The sequence below is a fragment of the Hemitrygon akajei genome, chromosome 6 (assembly GCF_048418815.1).
Source record: "Hemitrygon akajei chromosome 6, sHemAka1.3, whole genome shotgun sequence".
Taxonomy (NCBI): Eukaryota; Metazoa; Chordata; class Chondrichthyes; order Myliobatiformes; family Dasyatidae; genus Hemitrygon; species Hemitrygon akajei.
The window spans coordinates 137,155,770-137,171,082 of NC_133129.1; the positions used below are offsets into that span (position 1 = coordinate 137,155,770).

General features: G+C 40.9%; 1 protein-coding gene across 7 annotated transcripts in view; it reads left to right on the forward strand.

Annotated features, from left to right (window-relative positions):
* Positions 1-15,313, forward strand: part of dagla (diacylglycerol lipase, alpha) — a 350,361-nt gene that overhangs the window by 231,905 nt on the left and 103,143 nt on the right. For all 7 annotated transcript variants that reach the window (XM_073049359.1, XM_073049360.1, XM_073049358.1 and 4 more), the window contains one exon: positions 4,912-4,999. In XM_073049359.1, coding sequence (XP_072905460.1) covers positions 4,912-4,999 — 88 coding nt within the window. The remainder of the gene's footprint in view (positions 1-4,911; positions 5,000-15,313) is intronic.

Consider the following 15,313-nt stretch of genomic DNA (forward strand, 5'->3'; position numbering starts at 1 on the left):
GGTATGTAACGGGTGATAAGCAAATTGCAATGGGTCTAGGTCCTTGCTGAGGCAGAAGTTCTGTCTAGTCATAACCAACCTCTCAGAGCATTTAATCACTGTAGATGTGAGTGCCAATGTGCGATAATCATTAAGGCAGCTCACATTATTCTACTGAGGCACTGGTATAATTGTTGCCTTTTTGAAGCAAGTGGGAACTTCCGCCCGTAGCTGTGAGTGGTTGAAAATGTCACTGAATGCTCCCGCTAGTTGGTTGGCACAGGTTTTCAGAGCCTTACCAGGTACTCCATCTGGATCTTCTGCCTTGTAAGGGTTCACTCTCTGTTTTGCAGTACAGTGCAATCCATAAAAATTATTGCAGGTTACAATAAGAATGCATTTAAAAAGTGCAAAAAGAGAGCAAAATAATAAGGTAGTGTTCATGAACCTTTAGAAATCTAATGGCAGAGGGGAAGAAGCCAATCATTAAACTTTGAGAGTGTATCTTCAAGCGCCTCTACCTTCTTCCTAATGGTGAACGAGAAGAGAGTATGTCTTGGATGGAAAGGACCCTTCATGATGGATTGCCTAGTTCACATACAAACAGAAGTGAGATAGATTGGCTGGTTGAGTAGTGTCGCAACAAAAATCTTGCATTCTGTGTCAGCAAGACTAACGAATTAACTGTGGGCGTCAGGTAGGTGAGATCGGGAGAACACAGAGCAGTCCTCATCGGGAGGTTCTTGAAGAATTGTCTGTGTCAAGGTCAACATTGGAAAGGGTGAAGAACTTCAAGTTCATGAGTGTCAACATCTCAAAAGGTCTATACTGGGCTGAACTTATTGATGCCATTATGAAGAAGTCTTACCAGCAGCTATATTTCATAAGGAGTTTGAAGAGATTTGACATATTACCAAAAACCAGCAAATTCCTACATATATACTGTGTGGAGCATTCTGACTGGTTGCATCACTGTCTAATATAGAGACTGTTGTATGAATAATGTTACTGGAGAAAAGAAGTGATAGATACAAAGCAGTTTCTTTATTTGACAAAACAAGGTACAGCAGGTACAAGCTTTTGCTCAAAAGATCTGCTGGCCCAACGTGGGACTCGATATTTTATGTGCTAAACATCAAAGGACAAACCCATATTTACAATGTATGGACAATGCCTTCTCCACAAACTTCACACCTCTCAATTCATGCATACACTATTGACATCCAAATTAATTTTAAACTGCATTGTCTTGTCTGGGATTCATGGCTTTTGGGAACCCATTGTTCAGAGCTGCACTCCAAATTAAATCCTCACAATACATATTCAGATGTGAAGACTGGTAGCCAAAGTCATTTGTTAAATGTAAATTTCTCAATAATCGCTAACAAAGGCGGCATGCCCAGGATCAGAAAGAGCTGCAGACGGTTGTCAACTCAGCTAGCTCCATCATGGGCACTAGCCTCTCCACCATCGAGGATATCAAGAAGGCAGCATCCATCATGGAGGATCTTTTCCATCGAAGACATACTGTCTAATTGTTAACCATTAGGAAGAAGGCACAGGAGCCTGAAGATGCACTCTCAAAGTTCATGAACACTGCTTTATTACTTTGCTATCCTTTTGTGCTTTTTAATATATTCTTATTGTACCCTGCAATAGTTTTATGGATTGCACTGTACTGCTGCAAAACAACAAATTTCAGTGTCATATATCTGAATAATATATCTGATTATATATCTGACTCTGTTTCTGAGAGAAAGCATTAAGTGTCTTTGGTTGTTTGATGGTTAAAAAATATTGATCAGGATGTTTCTAGAATTCCCACTTGTTGAACTGGGCTATGGAATCATGGATATCCAGTTGATCAGTTACACAGGACCTTGTTTAAGGTCAGCACCTTCTTAAAGTGGTGGCAGATGAAATTATGTATGTGCCCTTTCATGGAACTTACACAGATATTGATCTGACACCAGCTGAAGCAATCTAAAAATAATCCACTGACCTTTGATGGCAAGGATATTCAGATGCATTGCAGTGGAATATATTATAATTTAAGGTTTATGTTTTCCTTAAATAATTCACTTTGATTTCACAAGCAAAAACCCGAAGTACACAGAATAGCAAATTGGAACTTAGTGAAGAGGAAGCCAAAAGCTAACAAAAGAAATTATCTAGTCAGAGTTCAGGCATTCCTGTACATTTTGAATTTGATTGCTTAATTTGGTGTATTTCTGCACTATTTTCTGTGAAGTTAAAATATTTTCACTTGGCAGGGTTACATTAATGAAAGTAATGCTGATGAAGGACAGTTATCTATTTTAGATGCTGAAGGAAATTGAATATGATCATTGTGCTGCATTATTGTGACCTGAAATTGTGAGCTGAAATCTATAATAGCATGGTCACAAAAATGTTCACACCTAAGGATATCTTCCTCCTCTCAAAAAGATGGCTGCAATCAGAGCATAGTAAATATCGTAGTAAAATTTGTTGAGAAACTCCAGAAGCCAAACTTGAAAACAATTAAGAGTACTTAGCAGCTGGCTGCTAGCATATTGTGGTTGTTACATGCAGTTCCCACTGCTGTCCTGAGGACCTTTAGAATCACAAAACTTCCTGTGTTGGCATTAAAGGAGTAAAGATAACTGTCTGAAAACATACGAGCATTCACATATTTTGTTCATTACTGTGGTCTTTAAAGCAAACTAGGATTGCAGTAGAGGTGCCTGTTGGAGCATGTGTTCAGTGGACAGCAGTAAACTAAATTGAAGTAAAATATTGCTGATGTTGTAGAAATCAGAAAAAAAAAAGAAAATGCCAGTACAGTTGCTGTCATGAAAAGTCAAATGTTGCCTGAAAGTTTGTATTAATCTGATATTGTTGCCAGTAATTTCTCATCTTATATTTTCAAAATATAGCAAAATGTTCTCCATAACTTCCCAATTCTTTCACAAACTGGCATGTTATTTGTTATACCCTATGATGGCTCCTATTCATCCCATTCTACCTCCTTATTTTCTTGTACCCCATTAACTTCTCTCCCACACGTCTTTTAACTCCTCTAGCACCCCATTCTTTAATTCTTTTTCACATTAACTAAAATTAAAAGGGGAAAAAAATCCTAGAATAGCCAGTTAAATTGCAGTAATGGAACAATGTGCAAATTCCACATAGACAGCAGCCAAAGTCAGAATTGAACCTGAGTTCCAGGAGCTATGAGACAGCTGCATTCACTGCTGTTCCCTCGTGTCAACAGAGGATTAAAAACATGTTTTGCAATACAGAATTAGCTCCACTCTTTGGATTCATCTTTGTTGCCATAAACAGTGCTCACATGATTCTGGCTGTACAAATTGGTAATTAGGATTCATATCAGGGTAGCATATTTGGAGTGATTATGATTTAATGACAGGTAGTTGTAAACAGTCCTGCAGGCAGTGAGTTCATAATTACTCTTCCAAAATCACAAGTGTGCATATTGTGTCTTGGGTGGTAGTGACTTAGGTTTAGGTTATTGATAAACTTTAAATTACCTGTTCATTCTTAGCACTAATAGTGCTTTTCCTAAAATTAAAAAAAAGGATGATATGGCTATTTCATTACTTGAAATAAGGTGGGTTGCTAGTTTGGCTTCCAGTTGTCTCCAGTGAACTTCTAATTATTAAGTGTTGTTGTGCCCATTTTCCAAGATATGACTAAATACTGTAATTACTGTGCAAGTTTCTCCTGTGTGCTCAGGTTTCTTTCCACGTCCACATCCCAAAGAAATAAAGATTGTTAGGTGAATTGTCCCAAGAATACAGGGTATGTGAATGGTAGGGGAATAGAATGGGATAGGGGAGGATTTATTGCCTATGTGTTAGAAAATTGATTATGGGGAGTAAATGGAATGGGATTGATGGAATTACTCTGAGATCTGGCATTGACTCAATGGGCCGAGTCACATCCTATATTGTAAGGAACTATAATTAGGAAGACATATTCAAAATTGAACTATCTATCTTGACAAGTTACCGTAGATTCCGGACTACAGAGCGCACCTGATTAAAAGCTGCTGGCTCTAATTTTAGAAAGAAAATCAATTTTTTACTTGTACAGGCCGCACCGGATTTTCGGCCGCAGGTGTCCCACGTTGTAATATGAGATATTTACACAGAAAGATATTACACGTGAGGATTTTTTAACTTTTAATTAAATCCATATGGTAACATAAACAAATACATATTGCAAATGCTTTTTTTCGAACCGTGCCTGTAACGCGGCTACTTTTAAATATACGTTGCGTATACTTTTTTACTGAACAACATTCCAATATCTCCTAACGACTGGTAAAAAATATATATACTGCAGCCTACCAGGAAAAGTTATTGATCGCCTTTAACTTAAAAGCAGCGTTCGCTCAGATCCAATGCCGCTCGCGTAATGCGCTCCCCCCCCGCCTTCCCGTTTATCGCAAACTGGCATTTTTCCCACAAGACGCGGCGAAACCGGGTGTGACGTCATAGCATCCCGTGATGTAGTACAGAAAACAAATATAGTTAAAACACTTCTAACTTTAACTAGAAAATGAATTACTAAGCGAAAATATTATAAACTAAATAACTGCCATAAAGGCAGCACAATGCTTTTCTTCGAGTGTTTTCCATGTTGATGAGGGTGAGTACAAATGACTGATTTACAATAATTTAATTGTGAAAGTGCGCTTGATTTATCGTACAATTTCATTGGACCTCTGTGAACTACTCATCAATTTTATTGGTCTACTGTTACGAGGCAAAATGTTTTTGGCGGCATGAAAAAAATCATGTATTAGCCGCACTGTATTAAAGGCCGCAGTGTTCAAAGCTGTTCAAAATGTGGGAAAAAAGTAGCGGCTTATAATCCGACATCTACGGTAAATGTTAAGACTAAATATATGAATTTGAATTACAGCCATCGTTTGGAGGAAGAGCAGGCCAGTAGTTGGAGTCGACGATTGAAATTTTTTCTTTGTTGCACCCGTACACAGGACACCCAGAGTGTAAGTACAATTGATATTCTCATTTGGGGCCTCTGTTCTCTATATTGAGAAGGTGATTTGATGTGTGGTTGCCAAAAAAACAATAAAATACAACAGATACTTGTAGTTGGTATCCTTCTGATGTGTGACTTTGCTTATATCAAATTTCTTTTCATTATTTTGGAATGCTGTGAATTCAAATCTCTTAACAGTGTCCTAAGCACTAAAATCTTGTATGTTGCACTGTTTGATGTCGGGAAAATGCTGTAATGCTGAATATTCTGTCCTTTAGGTGAGATTAAACTAAGCCCCAGAGAGTAATAGTCCCATTCTTCCAGACTTCTCCCTGCAAATTATTTTCACTTGTGCCTATCCAAATATTTCTTTAATACCCAAATTAATTCCGTTTCTATCAGTCCTGCAGACAGTGAGTTCATAATCACTCTGCACAATAGAAGTTTTGTTTACATCAACCTTTATCTTTTGTTTATTCTTTAAATCTGTGTATTTGGTTCTTTCATTATTCACTACAGAAGCAACTTCTCTTTGTCTGAACTAGTCATAAACCATTACATTTCCATACCTTTCTCCTTTGCTTTCTCCCAAATCATTTATAGAAATAATTATTTAATATGTTTTCACTTCTTCAGAAAGCACTTTCCACTTACAATAAACAATTACAACAAATTTCTTGCCATTTTTGTTCAAATATCACAAGATGGTTGATTTTAATTGAGTTTACTTCGACAACATCATTGAAACCCGATAGCCTTAATACCTTCGTCCTGAGAATGTCAAGAGACGAAAGGGAAGCATTGAAAGTGTCTATTACATGTACTGTAAGAGGCTGCAGTGGATGTTACTGATCATGTTGCAGTAGAATATCTCCTGCATGCATGGTGGATATTCATGCTCAATGTAATTGAAGAGGGTTGTGTTTCATTCTATTACTGGCACTGTACGTTATTAAAAATAATTGTCTCCAAATACATTAGAAATTAGCAATGAGTATATGAGGAGCAGAACTAATGAAGTGCAGCATAAAGAATTATTTGTGAGTCAGCAGCATTGATAACCACGGGAATTCTGAAGCTGTGGTATTGTTGATGAGATTTGTAGGAACTAACCTTAAGTACTGTTGAATGGTGTGCACAGGAAAGAATACCAACCAAAGCTCTGAGTGAGAAAGGGAATGGTGTGTGTCGTGTTTTGTAACTCCAAAACATGACCACTAATCGAAAGGAAAACAAGGGAGCCGGGAATATGAGTCTAACTTTGTTTTTTATTTTAAGCAAGGCGTGCACATATGACACAGTGGCATGACGACATATGCCATTTATGTACTTCTACAGATAACACACAATGCATTATGCAAACAACAAGCAAAATACTTATGAATACAACCAAACAAGACAGTGTTACTACGGTGTCAAGTTGCAAAGACACATTACCAACAGTCACATACAGGAACACACACAAGATCACAATCATGTGAGAAGAGTCCTGATGTTCGCCTCATCACCTCCCCTCCTCCCCCAACTTCCTGCGGCTTGATGCATCCAAGACGACAAACCTATATAAAATATCAGTAAAAATACAACGGCATAGAATATACATGTATATATACAGCCCAGACGACCCAACCAACCAATCTTATCTGTCGACTGGCCCCCAACGCTCATTAGGTGATTCTATGGCTATGGGCCTAGTTCTTACATATACAAGCACCTATAGAATGTTAGTAAAACCACAACCAGACAAATATTTATGTGTATAGTCCAGACCACTCAGTCCTCAGTCTTCAGTCACCACAACTGCATTACGCCGCTCCTGTAGAGTGTGATAGTTCAGAGGCCTCTACTCTAGTGGCTGAAAAGCAAGCGACCTCACAGTTAAGGCCCAGGACTATTAAGTGCTTCTAAAAAATCTGCAGTCAGCTACAACAGAGCTTGTCTTCTGTCGAGCAAAACCCTAGGAGGGCACTGACTCCCAGGGACTGTACCTCATCGCTCCCGGTGAAGCGCAGTGGCTTTGCCCCTCACTCTGGGTGGCTACAAACAACGGACCTGGCTTCAGGCCTAATCTTTGCTCTGACCAAGGACTAGGGCCCCTCTATTCAACCCTGCTCAGATCCAGTAAATAGCAAATCGAACTTGTGACGTATCAGATTAACAACGACCAAAGGGGTCTTGCTATCACAAGGAAAGTGATCAAGACAGCCACTCGCTAATTGACTGTAAGCCTCCATCGACTCAGGCAGCAGCATGTTGTGCAGTTCCTTCATTATTTCTGTCAGCAAGCAACTCGTTGATGGTGTTGACCTACAGTCCATTCCCTTTACATAGAAATTACACCCCTAAATATTCCCAATACCCTAAAAGCAAAAATACCCGAACTTCAAACACAGAGCAGGACAGCACAGGAGCAGGCCTCTCGGCCCATGATATCTGTCTCAAACAGGATATGCAGCCCAGTAAACACCACTATTTTACTATTGTATCTTTCTGTACCACCGCACCTGGAAGCTGTTGTGGGCACCCACCACTCTGTGGGGGAGGGAAAATAGTCACCCTGCAGAACTCCTCACGGAGGTAGCAAACTTGTTACAGCAATTCACCCAGGGAATCGAGGGTCTGGCCCTCGTGCGAATGCGTGTACAAGAAAAAATGCCAGCGGGGGGAGTCGGCAGGAACCTGGTTGGGCAAATCCTTCACCCCAATCGACCGCTCGCTGACCAACGTGATCACTTCCTGTTCCGTGTCCAGTCTCTGCAGAAGGGTTTAGGGAGAAGGAGGGAGGGACAGTGCTAGGATCCGAATGCAGGGAATTGGGACGAGCTGTAGCATTAATACGAGGCCTGATTTGGAGATTGTATGCTATTCTGGTCACTTACCTGCAGGAAAGACATCAAAAGGGACAGAGAAAATTTATGAGGCTGTTGTGGGGTCTGAGTTATAGGGAAAGGTTGAATCTGTTCGGCCTTTACTCCCTGCAGCGTTGGGCAGTGAGACAGACAAGGGCTCAGTGTAATCGCTGTACCAGAACCAGCCATCCCCACCCTGGGTTCAATTCCTGCTGCTGTCTTTCAGGAGTTTGCATGTTCCCATGACTGCATTGGGTTTCCAACGACGCTGGGAGAGAGGAGGACGGGGTGGGGGGGGGGAGAGGAGAAGGGGGGAGGGAGAACTGTTTAAAGAGAATACAAAGGGGGGGATGTCTTCACTCGAGTGTGGAATGAGCTGCTAGCGGAAATGGTGGACATGAGTTGGATTGCAACTTTAAAGAGAAGTTTGGATAAATACATGGATGGGACCGGTATGGGGGTGGGGGGGGTCTATGGTCTGGAACAGATCGATGAGACTAGGCCAGGGAGTCCCAGCCTTTATGCATTGGATCTCCGCTGTTAACCGAGGGGTCCATGGACTCCAGGTTGGTACCTCTGGGCTAGGCAAAATAACATTTCAGTATGGACTAGATGGGCCAGATGGACTGTTTCTGTGCTCTGTGACCCTATGATGAATTCTCTATTTTGATCTGTCCATTGACTCCTTTTGGTTTGGCCTTCCATTCATCCAGCTGGACGTTGGTCTTTTCATCTACTTTTACAAGCAGCTTTTTGTCTCTCATTTGAAATTCATGCAATAACCTTAATGTATGCATAGTAGATTCTGGTTCTTCGTACTCAAAAAACCTGAATGCTTGCAACTTTCTTGAAGCTCCTTGAACTAACTTCCAGTTTAAAACCAAGCCACATTTCGCAAGTAATTGCCTGACTAACATGTCAGAAGTTTTCTTAAATGTGTTGCCTGCAAATATGGTTGTAGTCAGACCACTGCTTTGGTCATTTTCATAATTCTTCTGAGTGGCATGGTCCTTTTTTTGGTCCTATATGCTTTCCGACCAGAGGGACTAAGGTTGGTCTCCATGTTGGGCAACAGTTTATGTGTACAGCAAGGAAACAGTTTTAGTACTATTCAGTACCTTTCTTAAATTGCTTTCAGTTAACTCTATTACAGGGGATGTGGCACATAAATGTTGAATGGATCTCCAATCAAATTGTAATTGTCTCAGCCACTCATGTCTCCACAGGGTTGGCCCTTCTGTTTTTACCGCATACAAGCCCAATGTGACTTGTTGGTTGTTGTATTTCACTGTTGCGAATGTCTTTCCACTGGAGTTATTTTTTTCTCCAGATTAAGTTCTTAGTTAGATACTTGCAGGCTTAGCTTTAGTATCTTCAAAATATCATTCAAAGTCATTTTATGGAATAGCTGAAACAGCTAAGCATGTATCCAAATCCATTTTAATTAATTTAACCTTCCCTTCTGGTGTAAGCCATTTTGCTTGTCTATTGTTCGTTTTCATATTGTAAATGTCAGTGCTATCTGGTTCTGTATTACTATCATTATCATAATCAGACTTTTCATCAATAGTATGAATATTAGTGCTCTTTTTGATTCTGCAAGATGACTTTTTATCCTTTTCTCTTCCCTGTGAAGTGCATTTATTTTTGTCTACCCAACATGCTCTTTGTATGTGTGCTACTTTGTTGCATTTTCTGCAAGTTTTGCCTTTAAACCTGCATTGGTTTGGTGTATATGAGCTCCTGCCACAATGGTAAAACAAATTGTTCAGCCAGGCAAGTTTCTGTTTAGATGTTGCAATATTGTTCACGCTAACTTTCATTCCTGACTGTACAGTCGGCCCTCCTCATCCACGAGGAATTGGTTCCGGGACCCCTCGTGGATACCAAAACTTGCAGATGCTCAAGTCTCTTATTCAACCTGTCTCAATGCGGTGAACCTTAGGACCCAGCGGAACCCCAGACCTTATTTAACCTGTCTCAGTGCTGTGGACATTAGGACCTGGCATCAGAGCTCTGAATCCGCAGTGTTTCTGTTGATGAAAATAATCACGATCACGATTGAAAATAAAGTGGAAATAATAAAGCGATCGGAAAGAGGTGAAACGCCATCGGTCATTGGAAAAGTGTTAGGCTACGTCGGTCAACGATTGGAACAATTTTAAAGGATAAAGTGAGAAAGGCTGGGCTCCGATGAAAGCTACAATTATTACTAAGCAACGCAGTGGTTTAATTATTGGGTTTTGGGTTTTTGATCCTTCACATCAACCCGGCACGAATGAAGAGCGCACTCGATAGCAGTCTGTCACTGGATCGAACTGGAGCCCGGCGCTGAAACATATGCACTTAAGTGTTTTATAAGCATAGAAAGGTAAATTATATACTATATATCAAGACAAACGTTTGACTAACTGATGCTAAATAATACCGGATGTATCTGTTCCGACTTACTTAGTAAGAGAACTTACGATTTTTTTCGATCCCGATCCACGATAACCCACACACATCCTCCCATATACTTTAAATCATCTCTAGATTATTCATAATACCTAATACAATGTAAATGCTATGTAAACTAGTTGGTATACTACATTAACCATATAACAATTACAGCACGGAAACAGGCCATCTCGGCCCTTCTAGTCTGTGCCGAACGCTTACTCTCACCTAATCCCACTGACCCACACTCAGCCCATAACCCTCCATTCCTTTCCTGTCCATATACCTATCCAATTTTGCTTTAAATGACAATACCGAACCTGCTTCTACCACTTCTACTGGAAGCTCATTCCACACAGCTACCATTTTCTGAGTAAAAAAATTCCTCCTCATGTTACCCTTAAACTTTTGCCCCCTAAGTCTCAACTCGCATCCTCTTGTTTGAATCTCCCCTACTCTCAATGGACAAAGCCTATCCACGTCAACTCGATTTATCCCCCTCATTATTTTAAATACCTCTATCAAGTCCCCCCTCAACCTTCTACACTCCAAAGAATAAAGACCTAACTTGTTCAATCTTTCCCTGTAACTTAGGTGCTGAAACCCAGGTAACATTCTAGTAAATCTTCTCTGTACTCTCTATTTTGTTGACATCTTTCCTATAATTCAGTGACCAGAACTGTACACAATACTCCAAATTCGGCCTCACCAATGCCTTGTACAATTTTAACATTATATCCCAACTCCTATACTCAATGCTCTGATTTATAAAGGCCGATATAACAAAAGCTTTCTTCACCACCCTATCCACATGAGATTCCACCTTCAGGGAACTATGCACTATTATTCCTAGATCACTCTGTTCTACTCCATTCTTCAATGCCCTACCATTTACCATGTATGTCCTATTTGGATTAGTCCTACCAAAATGTAGCACCTCACACTTATCAGCATTAAACTCCATCTGCCATCGTTCAGCCCACTCTTCTAACTGGCCTAAATCTCTCTGCAAACTTTGAAAACCTACTTCATTATCCACAACACCACCTACCTTAGTATCATCTGCATACTTACTAATCCAATTTACCACCCCATCATCCAGATCATTAATGTATATGACAAACAACATTGGACCCAGTACAGATCCCTGAGGCACACCACTAGTCACCGGCCTCCAACCTGACAAACAGTTATCCACCACTACTCTCTGGCATCTCCCATCCAGCCACTGTTGAATCCATTTTACTACTTCAATATTAATACCTAACGATTGAACCTTCCTAACTAACCTTCCATGCAGAACCTTGCCAAAGGCCTTACTGAAGTCCATAGAGACAACATCCACTGCTTTACCCTCGTCAACTTTCCTCATAACCTCTTTAAAAAATTCAATAAGATTTGTCAAACATGACCTTCCACGCACAAATCCATGTTGACTGTTCCTAATCAGACCCTGTCTATCCAGATAATTATATATACCATCTCTAAGAATACTTTCCATTAATTTACCCACCACTGACGTCAAACTGACAGGCCTATAATTGCTAGGTTTACTCTGAGAACCCTTTTTAAACAATGGAACCACATGAGCAATACGCCAATCCTCCGGCACCATCCCCATTTCTAATGACATTTGAAATATTTCTGTCAGAGCCCCTGCTATTTCTATACTAACCTTCCTCAAGGTCCAAGGGAAATCCTGTCAGGACCCGGAGATTTATCCACTTTTATATTCCTTAAAAGCGCCAGTACTTCCTCCTCTTTAATCGTCATAGTTTCCATAACTTCTCTACTTGTTTCCCTTACCTTACACAATTCAATATCCTTCTCCTTAGTGAATACTGAAGAAAATAAATTGTTCAAAATCTCCCCCATCTCTTTCGGCTCCACACATAGCTGTCCACTCTGATACTCTGAGGGACCAATTTTATCCCTCAGTATCCTTTTGCTGTTAATAAAACTGTAGAAACCCTTTGGATTTAGTTTCACCTTACCTGCCAAAGCAACCTCGTATCTTCTTTTAGTTTTTCTAATTCCTTTCTTAAGATTCTTCTTACATTCTTTATATTCCTCGATCACCTCATTTACTCCATGCTGCCTATATTTATTGTATATATCTCTCTTTTTCCTAACCAAGTTTCCAATATCCCTTGAAAACCATGGCTCTCTCAAACTTTTAACCTTTCCTTTCAACCTAACAGGAACATAAAGATTCTCTACCCTCAAAATTCCACCTTTAAATGACCACCATTTCTCTATTATATCCTTCCCATAAAACAAATTGTCCCAATCCACTCCTTCTAAATCCTTTCACATCTCCTCAAAGTTAGCCTTTCTACAATCAAAAATCTCAACCCTGTGTCCAGTCCTATCCTTCTCCATAATTATATTGAAACTAATGGCATTGTGATCACTGGACCCGAAGTGCTCCCCAACACATACCTCCGTCACCTGACTTATTTCATTCCCTAACAGAAGATGCAACACTGCCCCTTCTCTAGTTGGTACCTCTATGTATTGTTGCAAAAAACTATCCTGCACACATTTTACAAACTCTAAACCATCCATCCCTTTTACAGTATGGGCTTCCCAGTCTATGTGTGGAAAATTAAAATCTCCCACAATCACAACCCTGTGCTTACTACAAATATCTGCTATCTCCTTACAAATTTGCTCCTCCAATTCTCGTTCCCCATTAGGTGGTCTATAATACACCCCTATAAGTGTTACTGCACCTTTCCCATTCCTCAATTCCACCCAAATAGCCTCCCTAGTCGAGCTCTCTAATCTGTCCTGCCAGAGCACCTCTGTAATCTCTGCAACGCAACACCTCCCCCTCTTGTCCCTCCGATTCTATCACACCTGAAGCAACGAAATCCAGGAATATTTAGTTGCCAATCACACCCCTCCTGCAACCATGTTTCACTAATAGCTACAACATCATATTTCCAGGTATCAATCTATGCTCTAAGCTTATCCACCTTTCTTACAATGCTCCTAGCATTAAAATAAATGCATTTAAGAAATTCTCCACCTCTTCCTGTCTGTTTATCTCTAACAGTACAAAGAACTTTACTGTCTTCTTTTTCTTCCTTCTCCCATACATCTGTTCCTACACTCTGGTTCCCCTCCCCCTCGTATCTAGCTTAAATCCACTGGAGCCTCTCTAGCAAACCTACCTGCAAGAATATTTGTCCCCCTCCAGTTCAGATGTAAACCGTCCCGCTGGAACAGGTCCCACCTTCCCTGGAAAACTGCCCAATTATCTATAAATCTGAAGCCCTCCCTCCTGCACCATGTCTTCAGCCACGGTGTTGATCTGCACTATCTTACTATTTCTAAACCCACCTGCACATGGCACTGATAGCAATCCTGAGATTGCTATCCTGGAGGTCCTGTCCTTTATCTTGGTACCTAGCTCCCTAAAGTCACCTTTCAGGACCTCCTCACTCTTCCTACCCACGTCATTGGTTCCTAAATGGACCACGACATCCGGCTACTCACCCTCCCTCTTGAGAATACTGAGAACTCAATCTGAGATATCGCGGACCCTGGCACCAGGGAGGCAACAGACCATCCGGGATTCTCGATCTCTTCCACGGAACCTCCTATCTGTCCCCCTAACTACCGAATCCCCTATCACTACTGCTCTCCTCTTTTCCCTCCTTTCCTTCTGAGCTGAGAGTCCAGTCTTGGTGCCAGAGATGCGAACACTGCAACTTGTCCCTGGTAGGTCATCCCTACCACAGTATTCAAAACGGTATACTTATTTTTGATGGGAATGGCCACAGGGGTGCTCTGCTCTTCCTGTCTATTCCCCTTCCCTCTCCTGACAGTCACCCAACTACCTGTCTCCTGGCTCCAAGGCTGACTATCTCCCTGAAACTCCTGTCTATCTCTGCCTCTACCTCCCGAATGATCCGAAGTTTATCCAGCTGCAGTTCCGTAACACGGTTTGTCAGGAGCTGCAGCTGGATGCACCTTTCGCAGGTGTAGTCATCAGGGACAATTGCACTCGCCCTGACTTACCACATACTGCAAATGGAGCACTCAACTGCCCTAACTGCTGCCTCTATTACCTACTCCTAAGCTAATTAGATTAATTAAAGGAAATTGCCCAACCTTACCTCACCTGGAGTGAAGCTCGTACTCAGCCTCTACTCGCTGTTTAAATTCTCCTGCTGCCTCATGGGCCGACTTTCACGTACTTGCACAGTTGTGCCTCATTCAAACCTCACCTCTGCCTGTCCTTGCCGAAGCCTGATTGAGCTAAAGCTGTCCCACTGTGTCTCAGTCCACTCTGAAGATGGCTACTGTATATGGTGGTCTTTCTTTTTAAACCTTTGGCACGCTACGTCATGTGCCTGCGCAGTCTAGCCTCTTTGCCGCGATCAGTTTAAAAAAAACAGCTTCTCTCCAAGCTTCTTTTACTTCTTCCCTCTCCGCTTCTTGCTGCTATTTAAATTTGCTATTGCTTAATATTTGCTGCTATTTGCTGCATTGTTTAGGGAATAATGACCAAAAAAAGTCTGTACATGCTTGAACAAGAAGTTCTGGAAGAGCATTTCCAGGTTGTCGCGATTCACGGATGGTTGAATTCGCGCATGCGGAGTTCACAGATAAGGAGTGCCGACTGTAATTCAATTGTGTCTCTGTCTGCTGTTTCCATTCCATCTTCTCTTTTAAATGTAAGCTGTGCATCAGTTAGGAGCCATTTTTGAATGCTTTCTTGTAAGATTCCACAAGGTAAATGATCTCTCAGTGTATCATTAAGCCCATTACTGACCTAACAATGCTCAGACAACTTCCTCAATTCAGCCACTTAAGCTGAAATAGACTCGCATTCCTTTTTATTCCGCTTACGAATCCTAAAGCTTTTATCAAACTGCAGTGGTTTTGGTTCTAAATGTTCCCGCATTACTTTTACAATATCAACAAAGCTCACTTTATCTGATTTGGTTGGAACACTTGAACTTCAAAATTGAACACTTGAAATTCTTTGCCTTCAAATCCAATGCACTCAGCAAAAATGT